The sequence below is a fragment of the Cydia fagiglandana genome, chromosome 15, assembly GCF_963556715.1.
Source record: "Cydia fagiglandana chromosome 15, ilCydFagi1.1, whole genome shotgun sequence".
Lineage (NCBI taxonomy): Eukaryota > Metazoa > Arthropoda > Insecta > Lepidoptera > Tortricidae > Cydia > Cydia fagiglandana.
The window spans coordinates 16,123,512-16,147,328 of NC_085946.1; the positions used below are offsets into that span (position 1 = coordinate 16,123,512).

Consider the following 23,817-nt stretch of genomic DNA (forward strand, 5'->3'; position numbering starts at 1 on the left):
GAAATATCGGCACTACTTTAAATAAATCTCGTATCTTACACTGCTACTCAAAGTCGAAAGGTGTCGTGTTTCGGAGGTTCCGGTGCAAACTGCCGAATCCGACACGAGCAGCCGATGCAACGGAGCCACGCTGTTTTGTCGACTAAATAGTGTTTAGTTTTAAGTTTATAAAATACATTATGTATGTTAGTCTGTAAGGTATTTGTAATATGGGCCTTGTTGCCTGAATTACATTTCTAAATAAATAAAATAAAGTCGAAAGGCAGTAACTCTGTATCCATCCCATACATAGTTACCATAGTTTTCTTTTGGATGACAGGACAAGATACGAGTCTTTTTCAAAGTAGTGCCGATATTAAGTTTGTTGTTAGAATTTTAATAACAAAACTTCCGTGAGACACAGACATACTCGTATATTAAATATATTAAGACCGGGTCACTCACGTATCGGTATCGGTCGGTATCGGTTTGTTGTTAGAAAATGGAACCGGTAATTGGATCTCATTTCATGTAAAAACATTGCTTTTGTCCAGCTTCAGACTAAATACTTAGATCATAATTATGTTTGGATGGACAATATATGTATAAAGGTTCAAAATCAAATCGCATCACATCTAGAAAAATAATTCGGTTTGCCTGTGTCATATTGGCTGGAACAGAACGAAGGACTTTTACGCAAACTAGGATTTGTTCAGGCTACGGTACTTAATTTTTCACTTATTAACCACGTTAATATTTCTAACCGTTCTTGAGATACAGTTTGTTAACTTTTAAATCCAGCTTTACGATTGTAATAACTCGATAGTAGATCACTTAAAGAACACTATCCTTACAGCTCAGTCTCTAGAAATTTTCCACCCCACCCTGTATAAGTTTGGCTGGAATTATGGACCTCTAAATAGGTGATTTGGACGGTTATTAGGTTATTAGAGTTAAGCCTTACAAAGCAGAGGGAAATATATTCACACAATGATTTTGAACATTATTTCAATGTGGTAGAGTTCAATTTCCCGTTCTTCTGCCGTAAAAGGGATAATGGCCAATTTCGGGCTATAATGACAGCGCGAATTTGATTATTAATTAATTACTTACATGTCGTTTTATGCCCATTAATTATGTCACAAGTCGGGAAAATCGTCATGATTCATAATATTCGTAGTCATAAAGTTTATAATAATTTTTTGTAGGTATGTACCTACTTGAAAAGGTCAGGTATAAACAAAATTTTTGCTTATATTTCATACTTGATACGCGACGTAAATGGATAAAGTTTTTTACTTTTTTCCGCAATCAGAGCGAAATTATAACGTTTCGTAATTTTAACATTTAAGTATGGCGAATTCGCGGTTACTCGGTTAGGTTATCTCTGCTATAGTATTTGTATGTCTGTTACCTCTTCAAACCGCTAAACTGATTTATGTAGATGAAATTTGGTACCTATATAGATATATGAGATAGTTTCAAGCCCGGGAAGAACATAATAAGATCCTTTGTATATCATCATCATCCCACGCAAACGAAGTCACAGCCACTAGCTTAATACTTATTGTAGCGATATGATTCTGTAACACTCTAATCTTAACTATGTAACTATTAGTCAATGATAATAGACCTTACTTGTTTCCGATACGGTTTGAATTGTCTGTTAACTGTTTGGACGACGTCAGACGGTACCTAGCTGTGTATGTGTAAATATGTCAGAATTTTCACACGTAAACATGATGACCTACCGCTAATTTCAACATGTGCGTGTGTATGACAATTATGTCATAATCATGACGGAATTTGTTAAATTACAAATTGTTTAACAAAATAAATCTGCTGATTATGAATACCTACGAATATACTGTGCTCATCAGCAATTTACAGTCCTCGCAAAATATTTATATAAAACAGTCGTGTTATGTATAATTATATTCATTATATTGACACTTATGTATTATAATTATACACCGTGTTTTATTGAATTCCGTTAACTTCGGGGTATGGTTAAGTACGGTTAAGAGAACTAAATGGCAAAGTTAATTAAAAAAAATATTTTATGGGCTTTTTTAGAAAAAAAAAATTAAGTTTAAACAGTAATTAAATGTAGCATATAGCGTTGTTATAACACGGGCATTATACTGGGTCAAGCAAATCTTGTCAGTAGCAAACGGCGGCAAATTTGAAAAATCGCGGGTTAGCAACACTGTGTTCGAATAATTCTAAAATCGCGTGTCATCTGTGTTTTATCTGTGGAATGTGGATCGCGAATGACAGCCATCATCTTGTTTGTTTACAAATGGTTTACAATGTTTACATTCTGAATCGATTCTATTTCAAGAGATATTTCTGCTGTGTCACCATTAACCTTTTGGCCGCCGGACCTAGTCCGCAAAGACGATCACTCACACGCCAGAGCAAATTTTAAGTAAACAACTAATAAAAAGTTTAGGGATTGCAAATAGTGATATCGATATTTCCAATATTATGGTAAAAATCTTTTTAATTTAGCTTTGTTCTTATCCTGTTTTAATTTCATTCCTAATTGCCAAAATTAAACATATGTTTTACACCCGAAAATGTTTAAAATATAGGGATTTAACATAAAAAACAACCACTAAACAATGTCGATTCAAGACGTGATATCGCCGCACTAGGCTGTACGAGAAGTCTTTTATACAAGACAACGGCGCCCATGGACTGCCCGCAATGCAGACCGACAAGGACTGTTTCCGCGCGGATCAAGTAATAATAGTCTCTAGGTCAACGGCGTAAGCGCTTGTCGGTACGTAAACTTTATTGGCGTAACGTTAAAGCTGCGCATCATGTGTCGATAAAGTCAATATACCGGAACTGTTTTAGTGAAAATTACACGTGGGTTGATTTTTTAATGAGTGAAGATATTATTCCGGAATTAGAATTTATCATTATAATTTCAGTTTGGTTTACATTAATCTATAGGTAAACTCTTATCAAAAAAACGTTCAACGACTTGTTACAAAAAAATTACACATTAACTTCAATGTTATAACAATAAAAGTAAAGTCTGATAAACAGGTATGTCCCTGTACCACACTTGTGCGAAGCGGTCGCTGCGGTGTATCCCTTCCCACTAAGCTATAAAATAACATCAATTTTTTTATTTATTTATCTATTCTGCAATTAAATAGTCCACAATCTACAATGGCAAATTTACTTGTCTGGCTCTACTTTATAGAGCTAAAGAAGCTACCTGAACTTTAAATATAGTTATGCCTATCTGACTCTCGTTCTACGTATTCTAGTAAGTAGTTACCTACTATTCGTTGAAAAAAATTGGCGATTAACAAGTGTTCAAATACTTAGATAAAAACATATTTCTGACTTTATATTTACTTTAAAAATTCCCATATCGAGTTAACATTCCCATCCCTAGCTGTCTTTTATACAAGACAACGGCGACGAGGAACATGAAAAATGTTGAAAATTGGAGCAATTTTTTTAAATGCCTTATTATAAAAGAAGGGATTTATATAGCGGCTTAAAAAGCAAATAAATGAAAAAACAAAGACCTTAAATATGAACACGAGTGTAAATGAAATTGCAATTGTTATTATTTTCACATTAACTCAGTGGTTGAATTTGGGTCTTGTATACAAGACGACGGCGCCAGCGTATCGTTCTATCGTTGTCTTCTATACCGGACAACGGCGGTCAAAGGGTTAAATACCAATATATTAAATAAGACTGTGCTTAATTAAAGCTAAGGTGCCTACAATGCCTACAGTGCCAACTGAGAAATCTAATAAAATATGAAAATCCAGTATGACATCTACCTGCTGAAGCAATGATTTTATTCATACATTCTTGTTTAACGGCATAGTCCACTTATAATTTTATTTTGAGATCTTCAAATTAGTTAATCATTTTTATCAACATCACACACCGCTTTTAAATTGTCCGTCCATACGTATTAATAACGATTTCAAACATTTTCAATAGAGAATCCGCGAGTGACAATTTGAATTGACGTACGTAGGCGCGCTCAGCGGAAAAAAAAGTTTTGGTTCGATGTACTAATAACAGGGAAACGCACTAGGTCTTGAGTAAACGATTTATTCTTGGACTGAGTACACGACAATGCATAGACCGACGCTATCGTCCCTTTCGCGGGAATCCATCTTCCCAGAGAGTGGCGCAATGACATACGCTGTCAGTTAGGGCACGTTCAAAACCCCGCTAACAGATTCGGCCATCTGACCATAACCGTCGCCCACGACGGTTTCTTCCACCCGTGCCGCGCTGAACATCACCATCAGTCTCTTCGCAGCTCAGCTCAGCAGCGGGACTCACTAGCACTGTGAACCCATCAGATCAATTTGAATACATAGCCCCAAAAACGTTGCGTTTTGTTTCAAAAGGCTTTCCACCGATGTCAACAATAACTGTGTGTAGTTCAAGAAACGTTAACAGGTTATTATATTACTAAGTAAATTAATGTTCACATAAGATGTCTTATGTTATCAAAATAAAACAGACTTCCACAATTCACTTTACTGTTTGCATACTTTTAATAACTTTCCTTATTCAAATTCAAGACTGAATAATAAATGTCAGATATTAGGTGCGGAAACTATTTATATAGTCAATCGAATTTATCATGTCATCAAATTTAGATCCTTCTGAATGATGCATGACTAGCGTTGCTTGATCAACAGACCACAGAACAGAATAGGTAAGCACCACACTGCTCAATTAACGAAAATACGGAACGGGCTCACATCTGACGTCAGAGTTGTAGATGTAGATGATGCGTGCTCCACGCGGGGCCAGCACAGGAGATATTACGCTCGCTCGGCTCGCTGGGCCTCAGCCGAATAACAAGCGCACGGCTCCACGTCCAGTCGTCCATGGCTGTCTCCAATGCAGCACATGATCTCCAATTCTATAATCCATATAATACGGAACGTTTTACAACAAGGTACACTATGCCTTCAAAACAAACCATGTCTTTCGTAGACCAACCTAAACGGTGAAATATTAGGTATTACAATTTCGGCATTTGCACCTTCTTAACAGGCTGTAGAACATTTAAACATTTCACATTTCACAGTGATCTGATTTTAATTATGTCAATTTTGGATATCAAAACTCAAATTAATTCAAACATGATCATGGGTCATCTAACTTTGAGTACTTGTGCTTTATATTACATTTTGCCTTACCAGCATCAACTTTGTTACCATTCCTCGATGTTTATCTCAAGCCAAGCCATAGGCATGAGGGAGTTCGCAGACTTCATCACCGCACAACGAGTGCGAAAGGCGCCATTATCCACGTCTCGCAAGTCTTGCACGTAGAGTAGACACCGAACATCTCCGCCCGAAAGCGCAGGCACCGCTAGAAGCGTCGCGATAACAGGTATCACCGCCCAATGGCGTATGAAACAGGCGTCACCGCACACAGGCGTCGTGACTACAGGCGTCACCGCACACAGGCGTCGTGACTACAGGTGTCACCGCACACAGGCGTCGTGACTACAGGCGTCACCGCACACAGGCGTCGTGACTACAGGTGTCACCGCACACAGGCGTCGTGACTACAGGTGCCACCGCAACAGGCGTCGTGACTACAGGCGTCACCGCACACAGGCGTCGTGACTACAGGTGTCACCGCACACAGGCGTCGTGACTACAGGTGTCACCGCAAGGAGCGTCGTGACTACAGGCGTCACCGCACACAGGCGTCGTGACTACAGGTGTCACCGCACACAGGCGTCGTGACTACAGGCGTCACCGCACACAGGCGTCGTGACTACAGGTGTCACCGCACACAGGCGTCGTGACTACAGGTGCCACCGCAACAGGCGTCGTGACTACAGGCGTCACCGCACACGGGCGTCGTGACTACAGGTGTCACCGCACACAGGCGTCGTGACTACAGGTGTCACCGCAAGGAGCGTCGTGACTACAGGCGTCACCGCACACAGGCGTCGTGACTACAGGCGTCACCGCACACAGGCGTCGTGACTACAGGCGTCACCACAACAAGCGTCGTGACTACAGGCGTCACCGCACACAGGCGTCGTGACTACAGGCACCGCCACACAGAGGCGTCACGAAAACAGGATCATCGCACTGAGGCGTCGTAAGAACAGGTATAACCGCACATAGGCGTCGTTGAAACAAGCACCAGCGCACATAGGCGTCATTGAAACAGGCGTCACCGTAAGGAGCGTCGTGACAACAGACATCATCGCCCAACGGCGTGTGAAAACATACGTCACCGCAAGGAGCGTCGTGACAACAGACATCACCGCCCAGAGGCATGTGAAAACATACGTCACCGCAAGGAGCGTCGTGACAACAGACATCACCGCCCAGAGGCATGTGAAAACATACGTCACCGTAAGGAACGTCGTGACAACAGAGATCATCGCCCAACGGCGTGTGAAAACATACGTCACCGCAAGGAGCGTCGTGACAACAGACATCATCGCCCAACGGCGTGTGAAAACATACGTCACCGCAAGGAGCGTCGTGACAACAGACATCATCGCCCAACGGCGTGTGAAAACAGGATTACTTCATCCTCTTGCGAGTCTCACTGGTTTTGTAGACGGCTTCCTGTTCAGCTCATCTCATTGCCAACCGCAACCACGTCTTCGTGCTCAGGCCACCGAGTAGCCTCCTTCATCACATTCTGCCGCATCAGCCATGTCAGCATTTCTCGCCGGCAGCAACTCGCCAAACTCATGACATACTTGCATATGTTCTTCTGAAAACATACTAAAGGCAGTAAATTTGTTCATGCAAACATGTAGCACCAATGGCTTTATGCAGCTTCATGCTGTTTCATACCACTCAACCATGTAACCATGTTACATTATATGCTTATTAGGTCTACTCATCTTTCTAAATACTCACATTTTAGCAATTTTCAAAGTACAAAAACATTTATTCATACTTCAATTTCATTATTTTACTCAGTTTTACTTTTCATTCAAATTGTTTTACTTGACTAACATGTCAATCATAAACTCAGGATTACTCTAACCACATAATTTCAGGGCTAGAACACTTAATAAAGAACACCTCATTTTTATATTACTACTCATGATGTAAACCATTGCAGTTTTATTACCATCATTCATTATTTACATACATTATTAAGATTATTCTCCCCTGCTCATAATTCAGGTAATAGTCTTCACCATGATTTGGAAATTGTTTATCATAATCAGACTATTGAGCACTCACCTACTTGTATATGGCTACCACCAGCCTCGACACCAACACACCAGCCCGCACAAATCACCCCCCATACATCTCGCCTGCACTAACATGTGAGTACGAGCGAGATGCACAGAAAGCAAGTTACCCAAACGCGAGTGCCATTCTTTCTAGTGGTCAATTTTGCCCTTAGTTCACCTTGTGTATACTTTCCACAATAACCCACCAGCCAGCACCATGCTTCTGTTAGTTGTATAGACCACTTTTCCATCACACATACTATCTGTGAACATAATATAAGAACACACACACACACTCACAAAAGTAATACTTTGATAACAGTAAATCACCATACTATACATACTGCACTAAAACTGTGCATGAATAAAACCCTGATGCATATCAACAGTCCTTGCTGCTAGTAAAAATCATTTAAGATGTGTTAACAACACTTGACCGGATAGTGGTCAATTTTGTCCTTACTTCCTTTTGTGTAAACCCAACCAAGTATAAGAAATATTAGCATCACACTTGTATTAGTTGTGCCAGTCAATATTCCATCACATTTACAATCTGTGAACATAATGTAAGCACACACCTATACACAACACAAAAATAATACTTAGAAAGCAGTTCATCTCCACAACTTTACATACCCCGTGGCAATTATTGTACATGAATAAAATATCCTTCTACATCTCATTATTCTTTTGGCTTGTAAAACTCATTTGAGGTCAGGTAGTAGTTACTTGTCATTACTTTTTCTGGTGTGAACCAACCAGCTATATTTGAAGCCGCCAAGACTGGTTTCATGACTTGAAATAAATGTCATGTAATACAATTTTGACCACTTAATACTTTCTCAACAGCACAAACTAGACTATTCTCAAAGTATCCAATAGCACACTGCAGGTTTTAGGTACACATTAACTACAACATATTCAAATATACTTACACCTTTCAATTTAAATAGGTATCTCACAGTATTTATTACCTGTTTTGCTATCATAACCAACCCACTTTGCTGTATTGTAGGCCAACATCATACTGGAAAGGGGTATCAGTCATATTGTTTGATGCATCCAGAGGTATACCGGAGTTAGAGATGTTCACTTTGTTTCATATAGGCTTGCCGTAGCGAACTGACTATATCTTGTTCCATGTTAACCACCGACTTGTTGCATCATCAAATAGCTACATTCCTTGGAGTTAGAGTGATCATTTCTGTTCTGCAAATTAAACACAAGCACACCACAGCCACACCAAGCTTAGTGTGGTATTATAATAACAATGCATATCCTGCATGCATTTATGTAACAATTAAGTATGAGTTCCATACGAAAAAATACACCAAGGCAATCAATACCATACCAAATGATATACAATGCACATTAATTCACAGGACTTCATGCCCAAACATTAAAGAACAAACTCCCATATCATTTCACGCGTTAGGTTATGCGTAAGTGCGTAATACATTTTACTCACACAAAACGTTCAGTCGGTTTAGCAATTCAACATACCTGCATTCAGGAATGGCAAAAACCATTGCCAAATATTTTATAAATACTAATAATGCTTCATTTGACTCTGATAATCGTGATCGAGTCTTGCTGACTCGCTTCGTTCACGTAACTTACCGGCAGACGATAATACTGTACTTACGTACTTTTTCTCATTTATCTGATTTGTAACAATGCACACATTTGCTAATTAGGCGTTTGTGCAATACATCTGGACACTTCGCGACCCAAAACTTAGTGCATTTTATCAAATAGATACGCGTCCATTTTGTGCGTAAGATGCTACTTCCCAACACTACGATTTCGTACGAGAATCAACTTATTTGACCGAAATATTTTGTGAGCATGAATATATAATATCTCACTTCTGAACTAATAACAGGGAAACGCACTAGGTCTTGAGTAAACGATTTATTCTTGGACTGAGTACACGACAATGCATAGACCGACGCTATCGTCCCTTTCGCGGGAATCCATCTTCCCAGAGAGTGGCGCAATGACATACGCTGTCAGTTAGGGCACGTTCAAAACCCCGCTAACAGTACATTGTACATTGCTGCTTTTCTTAGCGCAATACTACTCTTTGAGTGTTGCCCTTCTTTAGTTTGCTTTACATTGCTACTGACAAGATTTGCTTGACGCACTTTACATTTAACTCAACCAAACATTTGAAATCTGTGACATATCAATGTCATTTCGAACATCGGTCGACCGAGATTGGACTTAAGTTTAGTAGCAAATGTATGAACTCATTCTAAACACTAATCAATATGTAAACCGGCCCTAAGGCAAGTGTACACGCTTGTAGAGAATGTAGAGGCCTTATAGGAAAAAAAATAATTATTGATTATCTCCGAAATGGAGTTAATTAGAATATCGGTGTCTTTGAGAAAGTTACTTGATTTAAGCTCAGGAATGCACCCTTGAAATTAACGGAAATAAAAAAAAACACGGTGTATTGACACTAAATGTTTAAATGAAAGTAAACAAATAATTCGTACATTTTCGGGTAGTTAAAACATTTATTGATTAACCAACCAAATACAAAACCGCCGGGATCTGTCACTGAACGACCTGACTTTAACTTACTTACATTATTTGATCGTGTAATGTTTCTATCTATCCTTCACTGGCTTAAAGAAGCCATTTGAGGGTATATTTTGTTTACTATTTTTAAATGCCTAAAGATACAGACTATAGTTTCTGCCGGCGACATCGTCTGCGTGGAATCTAATTTTCATAAAAATCAGTTCACTTTTAGCGTTAAGAAGGAACAGACGGAAACTTTATTTTTGCATCTATAATTTAGTAGGAATTATTACTGACATCGAAGGCACACTGAGAGAAAAATACAACAAAAACACACCTAGAATTACAAAAATAAACTTAATCCGGGGACAAGGAGAGTCAACTAATAGGAACAAATTGACTTTTGCAATTTCTATTAGTTCTTGCAATTTCTATTATCTTTTTGTAGAAATTATATTTGGGATTACTGAGCTGTTTGTAGAAATAAATAAACTTTACAGAAATAGTGAAACGTCCATAATTATTACTAAAACTTCATTTTTTTCCCCAGTACAGAACTGTTTTTTAATTCCTGGTGATGATTTTTCTCTCAGTGCAGGGCCTTGTAATTTGAGTAGCTTCTACAAGAAAGATTTTTTTTGCAAAGTGAAGTAGGGAGCGAAGTCTAGTAATGAATAAATAATAATCACGGGTTATTTATCAGCCTACGTTTAGTAAAACGGATTTAACATAAATATTTAAGTCTTGTTTTATTAGGTAAGGGAGTAGATTTTTTCTTTGAAGCTAACAAGAATTCGTATGTTGTAAACATAACAATAGTAAAATTCCTCGCCAATGGCTGTTTTTCACAGTTGAACAATATACTTAGCAGGCACTTAATAATGGATTGTCATGTAGCTAACTGGCTTATTGAAACATTACCATTACGTGATCCGGGTGGGGCCTGAGAGCGAGCGAGATCGCGTGCAAACAAATGCTCACAATGCAATGATTTTTCAATTGATACATTCTTAAAATCAATTGTCATTGAAATTTATAATAAACGGCTAAGGCGACCTTCGCATTAGACGCAAATAGGGGTCACAGAGGGTCTAGCCAAGAAGGTACTCGTTTTTAGAAAATGCTAATCGAAACTTTAGTTATGTATTGAAATAAACACGTGAGTTTTCGTATCTGTCATACTCATACCTGATAACCTCATACGAGTATATCTATTTATTATAGATATCGTTGTCCAGCAAGTACCTACAACAGATTTCAGATTTCAGATGATTTGTTGATAAATGTACATCTCATTTACATGTCAAATACAAAGTATTCAAAAATAAAATAAAATTTGTTAATACTACATACATTGCATGCAATTGTATATAGGTAGGTACATATTATTTTACACAAATATAATTTGATATTTATATTTATAAAAAATGTCGGTCTAGGTATGCAAGCCTTTCGATAATAGGTACGAGCGTTGTATGGCCCCGCGTAGCCGCGCCGTGTTAATGCTTATGTTGTTGCGTCAACATAATACAACATTACAACACACGCTAACACATCGGCTGTCGATACACGGCTCAAGCCGGATTCACATTTGTCTGACGTGTCGTGTTGTGTTGTGTCTAGTCGCATCAGAAAGGTTTCATACATTGAATATGGTTGCGTTCACATTTCTATAGTGCATGCCGCGTCAGACGGTCCACGCCAGTTAACGTTGCTCATACTATTTTTCTTTCATTCGATTTTAAATAATGTGCGGCTCAATAGGAGCAAGGGGGTACAACAGTTACCGTAATGTATCGCAAACCTGTTAGTGACGTTTGTAGAGGCCTTAACGGCCCAATTCAAACAATGCTTATACTTAAGATGTCACAGCGATACGATACCGATCTGTCCGTGTCAAAAGTAAAACTGGCACTCCTGATGAACTTGCCGGCAGAATTAAATGGAAATGAGAATCAGAGATGATAGATGGAGTGAGAGAATATTACACTGGCACCCCCGCGAGGTGACAAGACAAAGACGCCGCCCAAAACGAAGATGGGTAGATGATGTAGCGAAGATAACTGGAAATACATGGACTCGACAAGCAAAAGACAGACGTTGGAAGGGCTTGGAGGAGGCCTGGCCCAAAAATGGGTACCTCACCTTAAACCTAAATGTTAGTGTAATATTTTGTGAGAATAAAGGCTTTATTATTATTATAAACTGGTACTCCTCAAGCCGTTAGAACGTGATGGGAACCTCCGCTCGTAAGCTCATAACGCATGCTGTTGAAGTTAGCTCACTCCGAGTTCGTACGCCGTACGTGTGGTTTTCAAACTTCTTGCATTTTGCAAACTAAAACAACACGTTCAGTAGTTAGGACAAGTTTGTTTGAGAATACGAACTCATATGCAACAAGCTCCTAAAACACTATACATTAAATATAATACATATATAGCCCGCCCCGCCATAACGGAACGACTTAGACACCTTCATTAAGACTGCGTCGTGCAAAATCAGCGAAAAAGGCAGTCACCGTTTAGTCGCTAGCGTCCACATCGCTTGATAAAAAAAATTATAATAAATATCATTATTATCCCAAAGAGTGTGTTTACAACGAATCACCCTTGAAAATTTGAAATCTTTTACAATATAATAAATACACTCATGCAAAGTTGTACCTAAAACGTGATGAACGAGTGTCAGCGTTTAGTAAAATTTGTATAAAAAAATCGATGCTCATGCTACAAAATCGAGTGATTTCGAAAGCCAGATAACTAGACTACAACGAATCAGGCTTTTCCTATTTTTCCTCTTAAAGGCTACAGAGAAATTCAATCCTAAACGTAAACTTTCGTAAAATTTCCATACATCCGCCATATCTGTCAAATTCTCCTTCTCCTCAGATGCCCGCTGTGGGCCGTTGGAAGCGGACGCGTACATGCTTTTTCCAAATTGACATTTCAATTTGTCATATATATTGACAGAAATTCATGTCCGTATACGAATGATGATACCAGTGAAAAACTGTGTTCAAAATAAATAGGGTAAATGAATAATGTCACACGGAGATCCAGAGTCATTAAAATTTTGATTTGTTTTTATTCATAAGTCATAATACTTTAAAAATATAACAAATTATTTAAAATATATACGAACACAACCAAATCAGTGTAATTAGTTTCTTCCTAATTCGCTAAAAATTAAAAAAGTTTGAAGATTTGTTTTATCTTATTGGAATAAATTTTCATTGTGCTGGCATTCATATTACGTCATTTTAAAAACATATATGACATAATGTCAATATACTAGATAGACAATTTATCAACAAATTTCTTCACATTTTAACGTAAACAATATAAATTATTAAAATTTTATTTATGAAGACGAAGCAATGTTGTTCACATAATATCAGCAATAAAATTTTTAGTTTCAACCAGTTTTGTTGCTATTCTGAAAGCTATCACGTGCTTTGAAAGTTAATTCAATGATATATCATCAAGAAATTGAAACCAAGACTCGACCTGCAGTCTCAGCGAGTTTTTGTGGCTATATTATCAGTTGAAAGAACGATATTTCCATCGCAGTGGTATGGTTTACGAGTACCTATATTGGTTTCATGTGACGATTATATAAATGTATCTATCAAATAACAACGTGTTTTTATTTCATTGATATTCGGTGCAAAACGATAACTCAGTAACGAAAAATAATTACTTATCAGAAATGCCTTAAAGTTTTCTCAGTGAACGTTTATTTATAGGTATTTATGAGGTCTTATGTCTTATCAGCGTGGCTTTGGCCTTTGGACATTTTTGTAATGCTTTGTAATAAGGTAGGTGAGGTATCTATATCCCTCATTTAATAACCTTTTTTTGAATGAATTACAATTTAATTATTTAAATAAATAAGTGGTCTACAAACATACATATCCGCTCGGTCCGCTAAAATAATTTAAGTGCCCTACATAATAGGTATATTTAAGATTAACAATCAGTAAACATCATTAATTACGCTCAAATGCTTGTTTCAGTACAAATTGGCTGAAATACTTCCGACATAAAACTTAAAGGTATAAAAGTACAATTTGCTAAGTAAACTGTCAATCTACATTAATTATAATAGACAGACTCTTAGAAGTCAGCTTACTGAAGATTATGAACAACATATAAGTACTTTCTAAATAAAATACAATTTGTTTTTCCATGACTCATGTAGGCCGTATTTTACTATAGACCATTTTAAATTGAAGATGAATTTAATTCATGATAAAAGCTAATAAGGCCCGGTAATATTTTCTGTTATTCTTGAACTTCTGTTCAAGTCAGTGTTCAACTGTCAGTGCAAGTAACAAGGCCCGGTTCCGAACCAACATGGTATGGTTTTTAGGGTTCCGTACCTAAAGGGTAAAACGGGACCCTATTACTAAGACTTCGCTGTCTGTCCGTCCGTCCGTCCGTCTGTCTGTCACCAGGCTGTATCTCACGAACCGTGTCAGACAGTTGAAATTTTCACAGATGATATATTTCTGTTGCCGCTATAACAACAAATACTAAAAACAGAATAAAATAAAGATTGAAGTTTGTATAGGTATGTATATTCTTCTGAGAATAAATTGTCTTATACCTGGAATCGATTGTTTTAGTAAGTTAGGTAACAAACACTCTATATTACAATCTTGTACCTATTACAAATGCAAAGTATAGATCGTGTCATTCACGAAAACGCGTGCCTTGACTTGTATTGCCATGTTATTAAAGGTTAGATTTACCAAATCAGCGCGTCATCGTGGATCACACGAAACTATAAAACAAAATGCCAACAATCAAATGAATCTAGGCCTTCATTTACTATACAGGGTGGAAAGATAAGTCGGGCCCTGGAGGGAAATTACCTTAATTATACCTTATTTTTAAAAAGAAACAAAACTGCATTCAAAGATTTTCTAAAACTCGCTGGCCTCGCCCGGGACTCGAACCGACTAAAAATTCCAAAAAATAAAAACTCGCAAGTTTATTCTACTAGTCGATGCAGTTAATGTTAATGATAACATTTCTCCAAGAAACATTAGGTCTTACACTCGTCTGTCGTACAAAATATCCATAAAATCTAATATAGTACTTAAGATTTCGTTTGACAAGCCAAATTGAATAAAAAAAGAAAAATACTTTTAATGCAGTTTTGTTTCTTTAAAAAAATAAAGGAATGTCTCCTTTAAGTAAAATGAGCCAGCTTAAGGATTTAAGGCTCCCTCCAGGGCCCGACTTATCTTTCCAACCTGTATACCATTTTAAATTTAAGGCGTAATTAATTCCAGATGAAGGATAATAATTAATAAGGCCTAAAGGGAAATTTTGTAGGCCTTATTACCCACGAACAATGTATGTGAACTGAATAGGATAAAAAGGAACTAGATTATAACATATTGTTCTCATGTTTAGCACAGTGTAATAAATAAATATTTTTTTATAACAAAAACGATCGTTATATGATAAGTACCTACAAGCTGAAATGTATGTACATTTTACCTGTGTGAAAATTGTATAATTGAGATAAATAAACTAAATTATACTTACTATGGACGTAGTTTAGCGTAAAAGATCCATCCTCTAAAATTTGTCATTTAAATGAATGACTTTTTCGTTTGACAGAAAGTTCAAATTACACTAACAGATTTTTGTGGATTGGATCTTTTACCCTAAACTACGTCCCTATATTCTCTGTTATTCTTGAACTTGTACTTGGGCTAAAAAGGCCCTCTGTCTGTGCGGGTGACAAGGCCCGGCCCCGGGCCTTATTGAACGTGAGACGAAATAGTAAATTTAATTATTTTTATATAGGTAATTATGAGTTCTTTGATTTCCCGATAAGCATCACTTACTGACTTACAAAAGTATAAATGTAGTACATATGTAGTACCTGAATTTTATTAGAGGTTTTTAAAGCCTTAATATCAATTAAGTTATAAGTGAAATATAATAAGCGTCTTTAGTTGTAAAAAAACATTACAAGCCCTATAACTAATGAGGGGATCATTTTAGATATAGTCCACTTTTTTCGAGTAGGTAAATTCGGACTATGTTGTGACAAACCGCATACCATCGCCCATGACCACACTGTTAACTGACAGTTCGTAAACCTTATTACAAAAGGCATAAGGTCCACCGATGGACAGTTAAGAGCATCGCCGTTTGTACCTATCTTAATACAAATAAGCAAATAAAAGTCAACAACGAAAATAATTAATTACCTAATACGTCACATACCTATGACATGACATGAACAAACAAGGAAAGCTATATATAAAAAGTGATTTTTCTCTGTCTTCTCACAAAGGAAAGCTTTGACAGTTTAAATTCCTCAAAGAAGGTCCGTAGTTAACACTAAACTCGAAACAGAACCTTTAAAAAAACATTAGGGGTCACTGACCTGTCCCAGTAAATTGAGGTAGTGTGTGTGAGCTGCGTTTGTGTGTGAAATGGGGTAATTTGACAGAATCTGAAAATTTACCCTCCTCGACGCCCTCTTGGCCGGAAAAAGCTCGACAACGGGAGTCGTGGAAATCAAGGGGAGAGGCCTTTGCCCAGCAGTGGGACACTATATAACAGGCTATTAAAATAAATGTATATACATATATATGTATAGCCATATAGTTCATAAAAGACATAGGTAGATTACTCCAGCAATATTTCCCAGTTTTCCTTTTTGAGGCGTCTCTCCAACAAAAAGAGCCTAATATTATTGGGCTTACGTAATGCGTAAATTACGTAAATAAATCTTGGTAACAGTTTACGATACAGCAATTCGCCGAGCCTAAACATGTAACCATGTACCACCCTTTTTAAAATAAAAAACTTATTCACATTATCGTAAAATAAAAAAGGGTTCATTTAAATGGGGTACGGGTAATATATGATTACGTGCATGTATAATGTGTAGTCATAGACACGTTTATTTTTAACACTATTCCAATTAGGTAAGGTTGAAAATGGCTTGTGTTTGTAAATTGGGAATGTTTTGTATTCACCGCGGTTGGTATGACGCCATGTTACTATGACTACCGTCGAGTGTACCCGGTAAACAAAAGACGGTGGACGTCATTAAAGCCGGTATGATCGAAAGCGGGGTTGCGAAATACGACGCCCAGAATCATTCGAAATAAATGACAGCTTGTACAGATATAGTCCATAAATGTTTTCCATCGTATTTTCTCGGAAACGTTCGTATTTGTCATGCTACTTCAGTCCACCTCATTGTACCGAGACTGACTGAAATAGCAAAACAAGTTCGTCTGTGAAAATACGATGGAAAATAATTATGCACTGCATCTGTAGCGGACTTGCCGGTGCGGTGTAATGTTATGGCTTATGGCAGATGAATAGTTTTCCGCATAGTCCTAATTTTTTTAAAATAAGTACCTAATAAGCACGACCGAGACAGTTTAGTTTCTTCAATATCTAACTACTACTAAGTAACGCAGTTTTATAGGTATAAATGAGTCATGCTCGAACCATGTCGACCCGAAATTAAATATCTTAAAGGAATCCACAGATCACCAGTTCGCCGGACGATATCAGCTTGTCAGTTATTCGGGACTGTCACTTTTTGCGTTTAACTGACAGGCTGATATCGTCCCGCGAACTGGTAATCTGTGGGCCCCTTAAGTCTTCTAAGTAGCCGCCCTCTACCGTTCTCTACCACTTTAATAGTTCTTTTTTCCTTTGGAAACTTTGGAATAGTGTACCGGTCCTATTAATTTACTTCCAAGGACTGGGTCCTTTAATGCAATTACTGAACGCAATTTACTGCATTTGTACTGTTACGCAAAATTACGTGATACTGGACTGGTTTTATAGAGCAGGTAGATTACGACAACTAGAATAAGGTGCAGTCGAGGTTGAGATATTTATGAATGGAATTAATAAGAATTAAAATTATACGTATTGATACGTTCCAGCAGAATCAAATTTTAGATTGATTTTCGTTTTAACTGCTCATCTTCCTGAGCAGTTGAAACTGCTCACCCTTAGATCGCCACGTTGGCTTAAAGGACTTGCATCCAGGCTACATAATTCTTAAAAAAAAACTGAACGCCAAGCATATCGGATCGGATTGCACGCATGTTGGTTGACGTCTTTAGCGGTCAAAGTGTCTCTGAGAAATAAAAAACGACGTCATCATTTTACAAACGTGAAAACGTTAGTAAAATGACGTTACACTTATAATCGTTCTTGGCGCTACGACTTCTTACGTCGCCTTTAAGGGTTCTTGACATTAAAAGGATTAAAATCTTAAAGGATTGAAATCAGGGCGAGACTCGATTAGGGTTTGCTGTAATTATGCAATTCTAATAATAGAAATGCTTGTGTCATTGTCAGACCGGGGCCTCGTCACGGGCATGGTTCAGTTGACATACGCATCCGGAAACACGGACCCATTAGTGGTCCATCGATCACTTCCGGTTTATGGGGAAATGTATAAATCTTCGTATGCTTTTATACTGAATTAGGTACCTAATTGATGGAATGTTTGTACCTACCCAACAACACTATTAAAGCCTACAAAATGGTTTTATTAATGGCAGGTATCAGTATTTTAATGTCCCGAAATACTTAAATGATCAATGGCCAATTTTGGCACTGGTCCCACCGCGAGCTAGTAAGCTATGAGCTATCGGCTATAAACACGAACAAAAGATAAGCACTCCCGTGTAAATAAAAGAGACACGGCGATATTTCTAGTTACTCGCCCAGCGGTGAGCTCATAGCTCATAGCTTACTAGCTCGCGGTGGGACCAGTGCCTTACTATCCTGTTTTTGTACCAAATTACCAATCATGTAGGTACTAAAATAACAGATCGAACAGACACATTGATAATAATTAAAAAGCAGTTGCGATTGTAAAATAACAAAAAAATTATATTCAAAATCAGAGATGTGACTTATTTGAAATACTTGTATTTAAAATGCAAATACAAAATGCAAAATACCTATTTTGTATTTTGTATTTAAATACCTTTTGAAGAAAACTATTTTGTATTTTATTTGAAATAGTTTTTGGGACCTATTTTCTATTTTCAAAATACAAAATACTTTATAGTAGGTAGGTAATGTAGGTAGGAGTTACAATCTCTTCTGATTAGAGATGGGTAGGGGTGAGTAAATACTGAGTATTTACTCGATATTTACTCAAAGCACCCGATAAATACCCGTATTTACTCATTTAGGTGGGTAAAAACGATTGCTTATAAAATATTCAAAAAGTGAGATTTAAGAACAAAATTGTCTTTTATTGAAGAGTGCTAACGTGTATTAACAATATCTTTAAAATAAAAAGCATATAGGACGCTTAATTTAGGAAAAAAAGGTAATTATTAGTGAGAGGCAAATTGTGATAATGAAAAGTTAACAATTTTGTTTTAAATAAGAAGGTATTTACTTTAAAAATATGGTACTTAAATTCTATTGATGTTCTAGATAACTGCATGTCGCGCAAAAAGTGTGTGTTTACGCGGCACTTACGACCTTTTATTAAGGGTTTTTTAAAGAAAACTCAAAAATGGCTCAACCGATGATGTTCAAAATATTGTTTTTTGTACTCTATTATACGGCTAATCTCCCGATATGTTTTCATATTTTTTCTGAACTTTGGGTCTAAAGTTATAGAGAGATAAACATTATTTTGGCCTTTCGAAACGGTTTTTTTTCCAAAATATTCAATTTATCCAAAAATGTTCTTAGATACATTCCAGTTATTTTTAAAGACCCATTTAATGATGTGCAACACGTTGGTGGTTTCTGAAAATTTTTTTTGTGACAATTAGTTACATGTATGGAGTGCCCCTCTTAAAAATACATTTCTTACAATTTTGAGTACTTAATCCAGTAGCGGCTTACAAAATACACCTATATTTCAAATTTATATGCCCCTTTCAGCACTCTAAATAGTTTATACCCACCAATTTGGGTATAAACGAGTAAATACGGGTATATTGAGTAAATACTGAGTATTTACTCGGTATTTACCCGTGAGTATTTACTCACTACCCATCTCTACTTCTGATGTTACAATCCTGGCAACTCTCTCATTCTCTCATTCTTTTAACATGGGACTGTTGAATCTGTTTAGTAACATCGCACATGACCACAAGCGTAGCGAGTGGTTAAAAAAGTGGAATCTTGAGTGTTGCGAGGGTTTCAAGGCACGAGAGGAGAACAAACTTTTCTGCCCTGGTGAAACACAAACGAGACGTTTTCATCACACTAACGAGAGGTATTATACTAGCTGTAAAACATTACAAATTAATGCTTTAAAAGTTGGCCGTTAAAAACCATCACCCATACTACCACATCCTACCGGTTAATATGAACAAACAACTAGAAATTTGCACTTTAGATAGAGGATTGATTTCAAAGAATAAAGAGAGTCCTTTCGACTCGGAAATTCCGAGTAATACTTTTTAATTCAGACTAGGTATTCACTACTCAGAGTACATTTTATCGCAAAGTATTTTGTATTTTAAAAAGTATTTTGAAAATACCTATTTCGTATTTTGTATTTAAATACAAATTCAAAAACTATTTTGTATTTTGCATTTGAAATAGTATTATCAAGGAAGTATTTGTATTTTGTATTTAAATACTTTTTATAAAGTATTTTTCACATCTCTGTTCAAAATAGAGATGGACTTGCGTTGACTTAGCAAGCACTTTACTTAATGCACAAAGCATTTGTAATTTCAAATGTTGCTGCTGCTCTACTTGCTTTTGTTTTCGCAAATGGACATCGTCTTCAAATAAATACACTCAAACCCAACAAGACAAGTACAGTCGCCATCAGATATATCGGAGCTGCCGAGCTGCTCAAAAATATCTGAACACGCACTCTAACGCCTTGACAATAGAGGCGTGTTCAGATATTTGTGAGCACCTTGGCCGCTCCGATATATCTGATGGAGACTGTACGAGTAGTTCGACTTTATTTTATGGTTCCTAGCGTTAGAGCGCAAGGTTATCCCAATAATTTGTACGCAATTTATTCATTATTTTGGATACGTTAGTTTTTCATTGCGGCACCTGCGGCTGTCTGTAGTATTTTTCAAACTCGATGGGTAGGGTGACCTGCCAAGGTGTCATCTCCATATAATTTATAACCTAAAAACGAAAATTGTCAGCGTATCCAAGTTTTAAAAATACATACTATAATACGAAGTCTCCTATCGCAAATTACTTTCATTAGGTACTCAACAAAAGCACATTCTGTCATTCAAGCTATACAACAAATGTCTAAACCTTCTTTCTTCTTTCCAGGAACAGCTTCGACAACGCAAAGAGGCGGAGGAACGCGCGGCGGCCCAGAACGAGTTTCTACGGACCTCGCTCCGCGGGTCAAACAAGCTCCAGGCGCTGGAGTCCACGCCCAGCGGTGGGACCGCCTTCGTCAACGACGCCTACGACCCCTACGATGACGAGCTCGACGGCGAGACGACGCTTTACAATATTGTCGGTGAGTCATGTTCAAATGTAGCGGCCAGTGATGATTATGGTCTAGAACTAGTTCCTACGCACCTCGCTCAGCAAGTCCAACAAGCTCCAGGCCCTGGAGTCCACGCCCAGCGGTGGGACCGCCTTCGTCAACGATGCCTACGACCCCTACGATGACGAGCTGGACGGCGAGACGACGCTTTACAATATTGTCGGTGAGTTATGTTAAACTGAAGCGGCCAATGATGACGATTATGGTCTAGAACCAGTTCCTACGCACCTCGCTCCGTGGGTCCAATAAGCTCCAGGCGCTGGAGTCCACGCCCAGCGGTGGGACCGCCTTCGTCAACGATGCCTACGACCCCTACGATTACGAGCTGGATGGCGAGACGACGCTTTACAATATTGTCGGTGAGTTATGTTAAACTGAAGCGGCCAATGATGATGATTATGGTCTAGAACCAGTTCCTACGCACCTCGCTCCGTGGGTCCAACAAGCTCCAGGCGCTGGAGTCCACGCCCAGCGGTGGGACCGCCTTCGTCAACGATGCCTACGACCCCTACGATGACGAGCTGGACGGCGAGACGACGCTTTACAATATTGTCGGTGAGTTATGTTAAACTGAAGCGGCCAATGATGATGATTATGGTCTAGAACCAGTTCCTACGCACCTCGCTCCGTGGGTCCAACAAGCTCCAGGCGCTGGAGTCCACGCCCAGCGGTGGGACCGCCTTCGTCAACGATGCCTACGACCCCTACGATGACGAGCTGGACGGCGAGACGACGCTTTACAATATTGTCGGTGAGTTATGTTAAACTGAAGCGGCCAATGATGATGATTATGGTCTAGAACCAGTTCCTACGCACCTCGCTCCGTGGGTCCAACAAGCTCCAGGCGCTGGAGTCCACGCCCAGCGGTGGGACCGCCTTCGTCAACGATGCCTACGACCCCTACGATGACGAGCTGGACGGCGAGACGACGCTTTACAATATTGTCGGTGAGTTATGTTAAACTGAAGCGGCCAATGATGATGATTATGGTCTAGAACCAGTTCCTACGCACCTCGCTCCGCGGGTCCAACAAGCTCCAGGCGCTGGAGTCCACGCCCAGCGGTGGGACCGCCTTCGTCAACGATGCCTACGACCCCTACGATGACGAGCTGGACGGCGAGACGACGCTTTACAATATTGTCGGTGAGTTATGTTCAAATGTAGCGGCCAATGATGATTATGGTCTAGAACTAGTTCCTACGCACCTCGCTCAGCAAGTCCAACAAGCTCCAGGCCCTGGAGTCCACGCCCAGCGGTGGGACCGCCTTCGTCAACGACGCCTACGACCCCTACGATGACGAGCTGGACGGCGAGACGACGCTTTACAATATTGTCGGTGAGTTACGTTAAACTGAAGCGGCCAATGATGATGATTGTGGTCTAGAACGAGTTCCTACGCACCTCGCTCCGCGGGTCCAACAAGCTCCAGGCGCTGGAGTCCACGCCCAGCTGTGGGACTGCCTTTGTTTGTCTGTTTTAAACACGTTCGAATCCTAGGGGCCTAAACAATTAACAATCTTTGATCGAAAACGCCAATCGAAAGTGAAATATAATATGGAACGATTACGTGACTTTTCGTTGCATCTGTAATCCCGATACCGTTTGACGTTTGTGGATATACGATTGTCATCGTGCTATCATAGACATCATCGTTGCCGTTTACTTTGTGAAATGTATGTTATTTTTGCTCAATAATTTACACTTTATTGCAGCTAGAGATGGGTAGGGGTGAGTAAATACTGAGTATTTACTCGATATTTACTCAAAGCACCCGATAAATACCCGTATTTACTCATTTAGGTGGGTAAAAACGATTGCTTATAAAATATTCAAAAAGTGAGATTTAAGAACAAAATTGTCTTTTATTGAAGAGTGCTAACGTGTATTAACAATATCTTTAAAATAAAAAGCATATAGGACGCTTAATTTAGGAAAAAAAGGTAATTATTAGTGAGAGGCAAATTGTGATAATGAAAAGTTAACAATTTTGTTTTAAATAAGAAGGTATTTACTTTAAAAATATGGTACTTAAATTCTATTGATGTTCTAGATAACTGCATGTCGCGCAAAAAGTGTGTGTTTACGCGGCACTTACGACCTTTTATTAAGGGTTTTTTAAAGAAAACTCAAAAATGGCTCAACCGATGATGTTCAAAATATTGTTTTTTGTACTCTATTATACGGCTAATCTCCCGATATGTTTTCATATTTTTTCTGAACTTTGGGTCTAAAGTTATAGAGAGATAAACATTATTTTGGCCTTTCGAAACGGTTTTTTTTCCAAAATATTCAATTTATCCAAAAATGTTCTTAGATACATTCCAGTTATTTTTAAAGACCCATTTAATGATGTGCAACACGTTGGTGGTTTCTGAAAATTTTTTTTGTGACAATTAGTTACATGTATGGAGTGCCCCTCTTAAAAATACATTTCTTACAATTTTGAGTACTTAATCCAGTAGCGGCTTACAAAATACACCTATATTTCAAATTTATATGCCCCTTTCAGCACTCTAAATAGTTTATACCCACCAATTTGGGTATAAACGAGTAAA

General features: G+C 38.2%; 1 protein-coding gene across 1 annotated transcript in view; it reads left to right on the top strand.

Moving 5' to 3' along the window:
* LOC134671513 (protein PALS1-like) overlaps positions 1 to 23,817 on the top strand; it is a 254,037-nt gene that overhangs the window by 220,900 nt on the left and 9,320 nt on the right. The window contains exon 7 of the mRNA XM_063529378.1: positions 21,037 to 21,232. Within this exon, the coding sequence (XP_063385448.1) occupies positions 21,037 to 21,232 (196 nt within the window). The remainder of the gene's footprint in view (positions 1 to 21,036; positions 21,233 to 23,817) is intronic.